Source organism: Castor canadensis, chromosome 16 (assembly GCF_047511655.1).
Source record: "Castor canadensis chromosome 16, mCasCan1.hap1v2, whole genome shotgun sequence".
NCBI classification, from domain to species: Eukaryota; Metazoa; Chordata; class Mammalia; order Rodentia; family Castoridae; genus Castor; species Castor canadensis.
In genome coordinates this window covers 64269236-64282424 of record NC_133401.1, presented here as the reverse complement: position 1 = coordinate 64282424, position 13189 = coordinate 64269236, and the positions used below count along the sequence as shown (strand labels likewise).

At 36.2% G+C, this 13189-nt stretch overlaps 1 protein-coding gene across 5 annotated transcripts in view; it reads left to right on the top strand.

The window, feature by feature from the left end:
* Positions 1–13189, top strand: part of Cdkl3 (cyclin dependent kinase like 3) — a 94740-nt gene that overhangs the window by 4285 nt on the left and 77266 nt on the right. For all 5 annotated transcript variants that reach the window (XR_012442521.1, XM_074057300.1, XM_074057299.1 and 2 more), the window contains exons 3-4: positions 4167–4361; positions 10515–10693. Coding sequence is in view for 4 of the 5 variants with exons in the window: in XM_074057300.1 (XP_073913401.1) it covers positions 4167–4361; positions 10515–10693 (374 nt within the window). In the remaining variant the exon portion in view is untranslated. The remainder of the gene's footprint in view (positions 1–4166; positions 4362–10514; positions 10694–13189) is intronic.

Sequence of the window (13189 nt, the reverse complement as noted above, 5' to 3'; positions counted from 1 at the left end):
AAATTTGCACAGAGAGTTTTTTGAACAGGATTTAAAAGGAGTTGAGATTAGTGCTGTAAATTGGAAATAATCTTTTAGGCTAAGGAGTCAAAAAGTGTTTTTGTAAGAGGTAGAAAGTGAAGACTTTCTTAGTTCAGTTTAAAGAAACTAATAATCTAGCATCATGTGTATAATAGACTGTGAAAGTAAAATACCTGCTATGAGTTTAATTCAGGAATACTTGTAAATAATTTACACGCCCTTTTCAGAATGCAGCAGTGTGAAGGAAGTAAAGTTAACATGATACATTGCAAAATTAGACATGAAAGAATGTAGAAGCGTCTAGAAAGGCATGCGTTAGGAGTATCTTTGAAGTTCAGTGACTGCGGCAATTGATGGAAATTTGAAAGACTCAAAAAGAGACATCATTGGGAACTAGTTCAGTTTTGGAAATGTTGACTTTGAGATGACAGGAGCATTTACGTAAAGATGACCCACTATCCTGGTGCCAGTGGCTCACACCTCTAATCCTAGGTGCTTGGGAGGCTGAGATTGGGAAGATTGCAGTTTTGAGACCAAATCTGTGCAAATTATTTGTAAGACCCCTTTTCCAAAATAACTAGAGCAAAATGGGCTGGAGGTGTGACTCAAGTATTAGAGTGCTGGCTTTACAGGCATGAAGCCTGAGTTCCAACCCCAGTCCCACCCCTCACACACAAACCCCCCCAAAAAAACAAAAAAAACCCTACATTTCAAAGTACACCTCTGGAGACTTGCTTACCTGCACGGCTATATTTTTCTTTTGTTTTGAGGGTTTTGCTAGGCAGCCCAGGCTGCTTCAGCCTCCAGAGTGCTGGGGTTACATCTAATGTGCCACCACTCTTGGTAAGACTGCTCTTCATATAAATGATTAAAAAGTTGCCCTTTCAGAAGTCCTGAAGTTCCTTAATTACAGTCTACTCAAATTGTGAAAGAAAAATTCAGCCCACATGCCATTTGTATCTTTTATTTCATTAGGCAAATTACAGTGATAAATGATGTAATGTATTTTTAATACAATGAATGTTGTAGTGATATATTCTTGTAGAAAGTAATTTACTCTGCAAGTCTGAAGCTCTGAGTTCAAACCCCAGTTCCACCCCCCTCCCTACCCCCCTCCTTACCCCCCCCAAAACCTCATACACACAAAACCTGCTAGACTTTAGGGAACAATACCAGAAAAGATCAGGGCAGTGTAGGTATGACAGGTCAGTTTAGGGGCAAGGACTCAGGAGTGTGGAGAAAGGAGTATTAACTTTCTTGGGGATTAGATATAAAACCAGTGACTGAAAAAATACTTCAATATATGTATATTCTGTGTCTCTAGATGCTCTTAAGGTTTAAGGTTTATGGTCTTAACAGTATAGTCTAGATATTTTATGTGTGATGGGAAAAACATGTGCCCTTCTTGCTTATTTTTACCTGATACAAAAGTAGTATATTCTTTCTTTGTAAATGTAAGCAGAGGCAATGTATTAGGCATCCAGATTGTTGGAACTGCTTTATTTCTAGACAATGTAAAAGAAAAAGCCAGTGAAGATGGTATGATTTTGTGAGAGATATCGGTCCTTGCCCTGATACCCTAACATATAATACTGTAAGGCAATTGTGTACCATAAGGAAAAAAATCTGATTAGGAGACCTTTTTGTTGGGCATGGTGGCATATGCCTCTCATACTGGCTACTAGGGAGATGGAGATTGGAAGGATCATGGTTCAAGACCAACCCAGCAAAAAAGTTAGCAAGACCCCATCTCATCTAACAAGCCAGACGTGGTACTTGCACCTGTAATCCAAGCTTCACATGAGGCAGAGGTAGGGGGATGACAATCTGAGGCTGGCCCCAGGCAAAAATGTGAGACCCTATCTGAAAAATGATTAAGCAGGAAAGGATAGGAGTATGTGACTCAAGTGGTAGATCACCTGCCTAGTAAATACAAGGTCCCGAGTTCAAAACCTCTGTACCACCCCCCCCCCAAAAAAAGATGACTTTCCCCAGGCATTATCTCTTCCTCTTTTCTTTAACTCTATTGTAGTTGCTTATTTTTTTTCTATGTAATCATTTTGTAAAATAACCAATATGTGGCAAGAACAGAGAAAAACTTGAAAATGTTTTTTGCCGTTATAAGTATTAGGCAAAATGTTTTAAGACACTCTGGAGGCTGGCTTCAAATTTATGGTCTTCCTGCCTCTGCCTACTGGGATTATAGGTATGTATCATCACAGCTGGCCTTCATGGGCTCTTTAATTTGATATAATTTAATTCTGCCAAGAGATTTCTTAGGTTAGTTAACATTCTTAATCTAAAAAGATCATCGTAATGGCTCAATTTGAACTAAATTTTTATGTTATTTCAATAAATAAATTACATATAATTAATAAAAATATCTGTAGAAATCTTGTGTAGTGATAGAGAAAAATAAACAACTTGAAAATGGAGCATTTCTAGGGGTTTCGTGGTTTATCTGAGAAAACACCTGATTCTCTACTCCTTGGTGAATCTTCCCTAATGTGTATTTAGCTCACATCAACCCTTCACTGCTTGCTTTTGCCTTTAAAATAAAGACAAAACAGGATGCCAGTAATTTGCCTTAGGTGGAGGATTGATACTTGAGTGTCCAAAAGCAGTCAGTTCTTTTTACTGCTGCCAGTATTTTATTGCTGCTGCACTGTGCCATCTGGCCAAACAGAGAAACTGGGAGCAAAAATAAGAAAGGAATCTGGCATTATATTTTGGCATGTTTTCTTATTAGTCATGTTCCAAGGACTTTAGCCTCTGTATTAGTCACAGAGAGGAAGAAAAATTGACACTGTGTCTTTAGAATAAACGCAAAAAATTTTTTTTATGAAAGTAGTTTTCTAATGAATCCAATACCAAAAATATATCCCTTAGTTTTTAGCTAAATGAATAAATATTTTTTGGTAGTTTGAAAAAAATGGCTAGACATTTCAGAATTGATTGTAGTAAGGTCAAAGTGTTGAAAAAATAAGCAACATAAAATATTAAACCTCATTTGTTTCCTAAGCTGATACATGGCCATTTTTGACTTTTAAAGATTATTTTTACCAAAATTGTTATCAGTGCAAAAGACTTTTTTTCCCCTTTTTTTAGTTTTTGGTTTTTTGAGTTTTTTTTGAGATGGGGTCTCTTTCTCTGCAGCTGCTGCTATTGAGGCTAGCATCAAACTCTTCATCCTCTTACCTCACCTCCCTGGTGGCTAGGATAAAAAGGATAAAAAGTGTTTTGTTGTTTGGTAGAATAGTACAGATAGTGAGTAAACATTGCCAAAAATAATTGCTTCCTTATGTAGAGTTTCTGTAACTTTAGTTTGGTATTGTACATATTTGGAAGGTTTTCCACGTATTCTGATACTCTTTTGTTACAGTCTGATGAAATTATTATGTCCCTTAGAATTTAGTTTTCTCTCTAGCATTTAGGAACAAAATTAGAGAACAATTGATTTTTGTATAAACTCAGATCATATACTTAATGTTGTTGAAATTCATGCTCATTTGAAAGCATAAGGACTTTAGTGACTAGAGGTATGGTTTAACATGTGGAATGCTCTGAATTCAATCTCCAGTAGAAAACAAAAAAACCCAACTACAACCCAACGACTACTGCAGAGGTTGAGGCAGGAGGATGGAGAGTTCCAGGCCAGTCTGGGATATAGTAAGACCCTGACTCAAAAAAAACAAAACAAGGACGACAACCAGAAAATCTTTTAAAACCTCAAGCCAAGTTAAAAGATAACAAGATATTTCTCAGCAGCATACCAAGTTGCATCATAGTAACTTAACTCTGAATTTTTTTTTTTTTTTAATGAGACAGGGTCTCACTATGTGACCCAAGCTGGCATAGAATGAGACCTTCCTGCCTCAGCCTCCCTAGTGTCTAAATTACAAACAATCAAATGCCAACTTGAGATAAAGCAATACATTTCTCTTCTTAAATACTGATAATGAGATGATGGCTTATAATTTTTTTAAAAAAGGAATGTAAACAAATCAGTTGAGAAATTTCTATTGAAATGCATAGAGGAAAAGAAGCCAAGAATAATATTTCAGTTTCCTTTTAAAAGTATACAGGATGTTATGTGTGCAAATTACAGTTTGAACTTATTAAAACTCTGTTTCTTTTGTCAATAGCAATTTCGTCATGAAAACCTGGTCAATCTTATTGAAGTTTTTAAACAGAAAAAGAAAATTCATTTGGTATTTGAATTTATTGACCACACGATATTAGATGAGTTACAACATTACTGTCATGGACTAGAAAGTAAACGACTTAGAAAATACCTCTTCCAGATCCTTCGAGCAATTGAATATCTTCACAATAATAATGTAAGTGCTTCAGAATAAGCCAAACTAGGATAAATATGAATTGTAAGTGCCATTTAAAAATTGTTTTATTTATATGAAAATCATTTTTCTGTATAATTCTGATAGATATCCTGAAAATGGGTATGGAGGATTACTCCCTTATAATTTAGTTGCAGAACCAAAAACCATTTGAGTACATAATTGTTAACTAAGGCAGTATCAATAATCTGGTTTAGAAAAATCAATAGTCAACTGAGAAAGTACATTAAAATGTTGAAAGTTGGGGCCAACTCTTTAATAGAGACTTGCTTAAATGAAGGGAGGTTTGGAGATAGGAACTGGGTATTAGGCCAGGTGAGTAGCAAGTCCTTATGGTAGCTTTAAGGGAACAAAGGAGTGGGCTGGGGGCATGCCTCCAGTGGGAGTGCCAGGTCAAGTCCTTAAGTTCAAACCCCAGTACTGTCAAATAAATAAAGAACAAACGAGAAACAAAGTGGTTGGGATATGTAGGGCCTTGTCACTTAGCCTGTGAAAAATAAAGAGAAAAGATCAACTATTCTGACTTAGTGTTGAATTTAGTAGTAAGTGTTTAGCTCACCAGTTTTTTATGGAACTTTGTTCTCAACATGAGACTACGTTCTGGAAAATTACATATATATTCAGAAAATAGCAGTTAATGATGTATTCAGGAAATAACAGTAAAAGACTCAAAAATAGTTTTATTAAGTAGATGATACAGGCACAACAACTACATATCCCAGCCTTTTTCCCATTTTGTGGTTTTGAAAAATATGGTTGTGGCAACAACTGGAATTCAGATTGTAACTCCCTGGCCAGCTGAATCCAAGGCATATAATATGATAGCTAAGCACATGTAGTTTTTGGAGTCAGACTCTCCTGTGTTTTCACCTCTGAGTTATCTATGAAAGAAAACCCAAACAACTTGTGTAACCAAAAGTGACAGCCTCATGACTCTGTGACCTTGGGAAAGTTATCTAACCTCTTTGAGCTTCACTTTCTTTGCCTTACCTCACAGGTACTTTATCCTACCTCACAGATTTTTTTAAAACATCAAATTAGGGAAAAGATGTAAAGTGTTGAGCACTATGTCAGGCACATTTTGAGTACTTAATACTTAGCGCTGATAGGGAGTCTGGAGCAGTTGTATTTCTTTGTATCTGCATAGTACGTGTTTGTAGTAGACCCTAAAAATGTTTCTTGAATAGAGAGACATATCAGTATGGGCTAAACAGAGTAGAATACTTCAAGAATGAGGTAAAAACCAAAGTAAGTAGAATTTGAACTGTAACTTGGATTTCATTAGAGAAGAAGAGGAAATACATTTAGCTGGAGTCACTATGAGTCTCTGGAGTTCAGAGAGCAGTGACAAATCAGCTTACAGAGAACAGGAAGAGGGAGGTGTGATTGCATTGGTGGTCTGAGGAGAGGTTTTCCAGAGCCAAGAAATCAATCCTTGACACCCATCCAAAAAGTTTGGACTTTTTCCTGGGGACACCAGGAAACTATTGGAGATTTTTGAGCTTTGTTTGGACAGGATAAAAACAAAACCTAAACTTACTTTGGCAAGAGTAGAAGAGGGGCAGGATGTATGGCTCAGGTGGCAAAGAGCCTGCCTAGCCAGCAGGAGGCTCAGAGTTCAAAGCCCAGTATCATCAAGGGAAAAAAAAAGAACAGAGGATAAGAATAAGTAGGTAGCCAGGCATCAGTGTCTTACACCTGTAATCCTAGCTACTTGGGAGGCTGAGATCAGGAGGGTCATGATTGAAGACCAGTGTAAGCAAACAGTTTACCACATCCCATCTCCAAAGTAAACTAGAGCAAAATGGATTAGAGGTGTGGCTCAAGTGGTAGAGCACCTGCTTTGTAAGTGCAAAGCCCAGAGTTCAAACTCCAGTTCCCCCCCTCCAACTCCCCCTTACCAAAAAAAAAAAATAATAATAATAATAGGTAGATCTCACCAGAGAGATCAAGTAAGATACTATCATGACAGTTAGAGGTAAGGCCCTAAGAGCTTGGACTTGGATGGTAGCAATGGGAAGAAGAAGGAAAGATTTCAAAAAGGAAGTGACAGGATTTGAGAATTAATTAGATATGAGAGGGATGAACACAAAAGGTGAAGTCAGTGATAAAAACAAGACTTTTGAGAGCAAGAGAATTATAGTGCCGTAGACAGTAACTGACTTTAGAAGGGAAAATGACTTTTAGATATATTAATGTATTTTAAGGGACACTGAGAATTTCTAAGTAAAAATAGTGATTTGGTAATTATATCATGGATTTAGAAAGTAGTCAAACTGGTTATAAGATTTTGAGAATTTCCATCTTAGACACTGCCCTTTACCTCACAGAATCCTCTTGTCTTCAACCTCTGGAGTGCTGGGATTATAGTTATGTACTACCATGCCCAGCTTCTGATTGTTTTGTAATTTAAGAATTGAGTGCTGGGTATGTGTAGTTCAGTGATAAAGTACTTGCCTAGTATGCTTAAGGTGGATTTGATACCCAGAACTGCCAAAAAAAAACCTTGAACTGGTTTAGCATGCCTCTTCGAAACCATTTGGGAGCTGGGAGTTTAGCTCTGTGGTTGTTTTGTAATTTAAGAATTGAGTGCTGGGTATGTGTAGTTCAGTGATAAAGTACTTGCCTAGTATGCTTAAGGTGGATTTGATACCCAGAACTGCCAAAAAAAAAACCTTGAACTGGTTTAGCATGCCTCTTCGAAACCATTTGGGAGCTGGGAGTTTAGCTCTGTGGTAAAATGCTCACTTAGTATATGTGAAGCCCTGGGTTCAATCCCTAGCATGAAAAATCCCAAGCAAACCATTTTGGAAGCAGTCAGAATATAAGTGCAAATATTTGGCTACTTATGAGGGAAGAAATACTTATTTTTACTTCATTGATTCACCAAGTATGTGTTGAGCATCTGTCAGTGACAAATACTGATTTTTACTGCAACCTTGAGTAAAAGCCTTGGCTCCTATCTTTATAGGACTTGTTAGAGTTTACCCAATTTTTGGTAAATGTTATGAATTATGAGTAATTCTGATTAATAACTAAAGATTGTCAGCTTCCCTAGCTTCAACTCCTACCCTTACTCCACAAAACCCTATTTCCTTAAATTTAGGCCACTTTTACATACATTCTTAACTCTGCTTTTGGATTTTAAACTCCTGTTCTTCCGAACAAGGGGTTATTATTATTTAGATATTTAAAAGTTTAATATTTTGCTGTATTCATCTATTTTGTTTTCTAAAGTAAGTTAAAGTACGTGACAGGCAACCTGACATTTTATCTCCAAATGTATCTCTATTTTTTTTTTTCATTTTTCTTTTATTATTCATATGTGCATACAAGGCTTGGTTCATTTCTCCCCCCTGCCCCCACCCCCTCCCTTACCACCCACTCCACCCCCTTCCGCTCCCCCCCCCAATACCCAGCAGAAACTATTTTGTTTTTTTTTTTTTCAAAAGAGAGTCTTGCTGTATATACCAGACTTGGCCCAAACTCATTCCTTCACAGCCCTCTGAGTGCCAGGATTATAAGAATGCACCACCGTACCCTATTCATTATAAATCTCTCAAAAAGGACATTTCTTACATAAGCTCAAAATGAATATTGCATCTTCAAATTAACAGTAGTTCCTTAATATCATCTAATTCCTAATTTATATTAAAATGTACCCAGTGGGTCCTAAAATGTCTTTTCCAGCTGTTCAGTAAAATAGGATACAGTCAAGAAGTGAACTTCTTTGCTTATTTGGTTTTTAAGGCAAATAGTAAATTTGTAGTCTTGCAGCCTATCTCAGACATTATTATTCAGCTAATTTTTCCAAGGAATAATACGTACATGACCATTTAGTTGTACAACATTAGATAGGAAAACCAGTTAAACTAAAACAGTATTAGATTTAAAACTCAGGCTCTTTGAAACTGTTGTAAGTTGTAGGGGTTTGAACTTTCTTCCTTTTTTTTGGCAGTACTGGGGTTTGAACTCAAGGTCTTACACTTGCTAGGCAGGCATTCTACCACTTGAGCCACTCCATCAACCTGTCCTTATTTTTTTAAACAGGAAAAAAGCACACAAAAATTTTATTACATGACTAAGGCACAGGAGTATTAGACTCCTTGACTCTTTGGTGGGCATTTAAATTCAAGCGTATAAGGCTATATAAAACAGAGGTGTTATAAATCAGATTGTAATATGGAGTTCTATGAAGTCCTGGAAAGCATTCAGCTACAAAATAAAGGAGAATCAAAATCATTGTTTAAATTCAAAGATTGGTAAGTCACATCATATCCAAAAATTGACTCAAAATGAATGAAAGACCTAAATATAAGAGCTAAACCTATAAAACTCACAGAAGAAAACAGGTGAAAATCAGTGTGATCATGCATTGGGCAATTATTTTGTAGATACGACGCCAAGAGCAAAAGCAATAAAGAAAAAGGAGAAAAGACCGAGAGTGGTAGCTCAAGCCTGTAATCCTACTTGGGAGGCAGAGATCGGGAGGATACCTGTTCCAGGCTAGCCCAAGCAAAAAGTTAGGCCCTATATCAACCAATGGGTGGGCTCAATGGTGCACTTGATTGTTGGAGAAGTATAAATTAAAACCACAATGAGGTATCACCTCATACCTGTTTTAGAATGGCTATTGTCAAAAGGTGAAAACTGAGAATTAGAAAGGATATAGAAAAAAAGGGAACTTTTGCATGCTGTTGGTAAGAATGTAAGTACAGACATTGTGGAAAACAGTATGGGGGTTCCTCAAAAAAATTAAAAATTAAATTTCTATATGATCCAGGTGCTCCCCTACTGTATATATATCCAAAGGATATGAAATAAGTATGTCAAAGAGATGTCTGAATGCTCATGTTCACTGCAGCACCATTCACAATAGCCAAAATAATGGAGTTAGTCTAAGTATATATTAGTGGATGAATGAATATAGGAAATATGATATTTGTACATACTATACAGCCTTTAAAAAGAGAAATGCTATCATTTGTAACAACATAGATGAGCATTGTGGACATTATGTTAAGTGAAATAAGCTAGGCACAGGACAAACATCACTCTAGTTTACATGTGGAATCTATAAAAGTGGAACTCCTAGAAGTAGACCGTGGAATAGTGGTTACCATGGACCTGAAGAGTGGGTTTTGTTGGGAAGATGTTGGTCTAAAAGATAGAAAATTTCAAATCAAAATAAATTTTAGAGATTTTTGTATAATATGGTAACTATAGTTATTTATGTTATTGAAAATTGCTGAATATAGATTTTAAGTATTCATACTACAAAATAATATTAATACATATGTTAATTAGCTTGACTTGGTCATTCCACAGTGTATTTATGTTTCAAAACAACATGTACCATGATATATATGTACAATTTTTGTCAATTTAAATAAATTTTTTTTTTAAAGATGAGATTGAGATAGAGCAGCCAGTAGGTTGGGTGAAGCCCAAGATAGTAACCAAGTGACAAAAATAGTTGACAGAGAGACAGAGAGGGAGAAGGAGGGAGGAAGGGAAGGAGAGACAGAGAGAATGAGATTATCTAGGAACTCTGCATTTAAGGGACAAGACAGAGAAAGAGGGACTGCCAGGGAGATAGGAGACAGAAAATTTAAGGTCCCAGAAATCACAAATGTTGTGACACTTAAGTAATCAATTAAGGTATGGATTGAGAGGTGTGTATTAGATGTAGCAACAATGTTGAAGACTTTGTCTAGGGAAATTTAGTGCAATATGGGAACAGAAGACAGATTATATTATCTCAAGTGAATAATTGTTCAGAGTGAAGGCTGAGTAGAGAGGATGTCTTCAGGAGGTTTACCTGTGAAGGAAATGAGAGAAAGGACACTAACTGGTTTGGAACATTGGGTTGAAAGAAAGTTGGATTTTTCACCAAGTTCTTTTGATCTTCTTTATAGGAATGTGATTTACCTTTTCAATATTATATCTGCCTTAACTTCATTTCATTTTGAAGTGATGGATGGGGCAAGAATTAGAAATATGTAGCTATTTTTACATGTGGTAAGGAAATAGCTTCCTTATCTTAATTAGCTAGATTGTCTCTATAATTTTTGAGAGATCCTGTAGAAAATGAAACCTCATTTTAATATATTTCATCTTCTGTTTGCTTTTTAGATTATTCATCGAGACATAAAACCTGAGAATATTTTAGTATCCCAGTCAGGAATTACTAAGCTCTGTGATTTTGGTTTTGCACGAACACTAGCAGCTCCTGGGGACATTTATACAGACTATGTGGCCACACGCTGGTATAGAGCTCCAGAACTAGTGTTAAAAGATACTTCTTATGGAAAGTATGTATATTTTGGGGACCTGCCTTGCCTTTCCCACGCATCTCTTTTTTCCCTACTTTTGACACTCTCTGCCCTGTGTTTGGGTTGGGGCTAAGAAGTAAAACATCTCTAAAAGTAACTGACAGACCCTTTAGGCCCCTGTATCACTGGCTGCTGTTGTGATGTTTATGATCTAAAGTCAAATAGTTGCAGCCCCAGGAGACCTGTGTGGTTGTCCTTAGGTTGTGTCCATGCTCGCTTTAACTGTGCCACACCTTTGGCAGCACTGCCTGTTTATCATTAGCCTCTACAGTCTGCAAAGATTTAAAAGTCATTTACTTCACTCTGCCAGTGTTATAAGAGAATCTGCCAAGTTTCTTGTTTCCTGGGAAAATGGCACCCTCTTTACAAAGACTGGCAAGTAATAATTTTTAAATTGTGTTGTAGATGCCTCAAAAAGGAACATGGTTTCAGTTGCATGTTAAATAGCCATCCAAAATACAAATAATCAGTGTTGAAGAGTAGAAAAGGACAAAGGTGCACAATTTAATACTTTATTTAATAGAAATGGGGGAATAATTCTTGTATACTTTTCCTGGAAACTATTCTGCTATAGCAGTGTCTGATATTAATGAGTACTTATTAATGAGTTCTCTGCCAGAACTTGTCCTAAAAACTTTACTTGCATTAAATCATTTAATCTTCAAAACAATCCTGTGATGAAGGTGCTACTATTATCTTTCCCTATTTATTTATTTGTTTGTTTTTTTACTTATTTATGCAGTGCTGGGGATTGACTCCAGGAACGTGCATGTGCTAGGCAAGTGCTGTACCACCAAGCAACATCCCCCAGTCAAAACTTCATTCCTTTTAATGGCCAGTTATATTCCATTAACACATTTTGTTTATCCATCTGTCCATTAATGGACTTTTTACTGCTTTATGGCTATTAGGAATAGTGCTGTTATAAATATTTACACTCTAGTGTATGTGTAAACATGTTTTCATTTTTCTTAGGCATATATCTAGTAATGAAATTTCAGGTTTATATGGTAAAACTCTAGTTACTAGTTTTTAAAAAATTTTACGAGTGGGGCTGGAAGCCTGGCTTACTTATATTAATTATATAAAGTAATGGGTTTCATTGTGGCAATTTCATATATGCATATAATGTACTTTGATTGGATTCACTCTCTTCCTACTTCCCTTTATTCCTTTGCATATTTCTAATAGTGCCCTTTTATTTTCATGTCTTTTTTTTTCTTTTAAAAAAAATTCCTTATATGAGAGAAAGCATGTAATCTTTTCTGAGTCTAGCTTATTTTGCCCAACATGATGATCTCCAGTTCCATCCATTTTCCTGCAAATGACAAAATTTCATTACTCTTTGTGGCTGAATAAAACTCTCTTGTTGTGTATATATGCCACATTCATCTGTTGATGGGCACCTACGCTGATTCCATATTTTTCCTGTTGCAAATAATGCTGTAATAAGCATGGGTTTACAGGTATCTCTATTGAAAGCTGACTTTGATTCCTTCAGATATATACCCAGGAATAGTATATAACTGGATCATAGGAAATTCTCTTTTTAATTTTTTGAGGAAACCATACAGGTTTCTATAATGATGGAAATAATTTGCATTCCTACCAACAGTGTCTAAGAGTTCCTCCCTCCTTCCCCCCATACTCACCAGCATTTGCAGTATTTTTGGTTTTTTTCTTTCTTTTTTTTGTGCTACTGGGGCTTGAACTCTGGGCCTATGCCATGAGCTGCCAGTGCCGGCTAGTATTTTTGTTTTCTTTTGACAGCCATTCCATTTGGGATAAGATAGAATCTCAGTGTCATTTTCACTTGCATTTTCCTGATGGCTAAAGATATTGAACATTTTTTCATGTATTTATTGGACATTGTGTTTCTTTATTTGAAAAGTGACTGTTAGTTCAATTGCCCACTTATTGATTGGATTATTTGTTCTTTTGGTTTTAATTTTTTTAATTCTTTACATATTCCAGATATTAATTACCTGTCAGATGAATAACTGGCAAAGATTTTCTCCCATTCCGTAGGCTGTCTCTTCACTCTGATAATTGTTTCCTTTGCTGTGCAGAATATTTTCAATTTGATGTATATTTTTTTTTAAATTAATTTTTGGTTTTGGCAGAACTGGGGTTTTGAGCTCAGGGCCTCACACTTGCTAGGCAGGCACTGTACCACTTGAGCCATGCTGCAGTCTGCCTATATGTTGAAGTGTTTTTCTTCAAAGTTTCATGTTTTACAATTAAGAACTTTGATCTATTTTGAATTGACTTTTGTACAGGGTGAGAGATTGGGATGTAGTTTCAGTTTTCTACATGTGGCTATCCGGTTTTCCCAGCACCTCTTGTTAAAGAAAAGACTGTCTTTTCTCCAATATATGTTTTTGGCAACTTTGTGGAAAATCAGGAAGCTGTCGCTGCATAGGCTTATTTCTGGATCTTCTGTTCTTTTCCATTGTTCCATGTGTCTATTTTTGT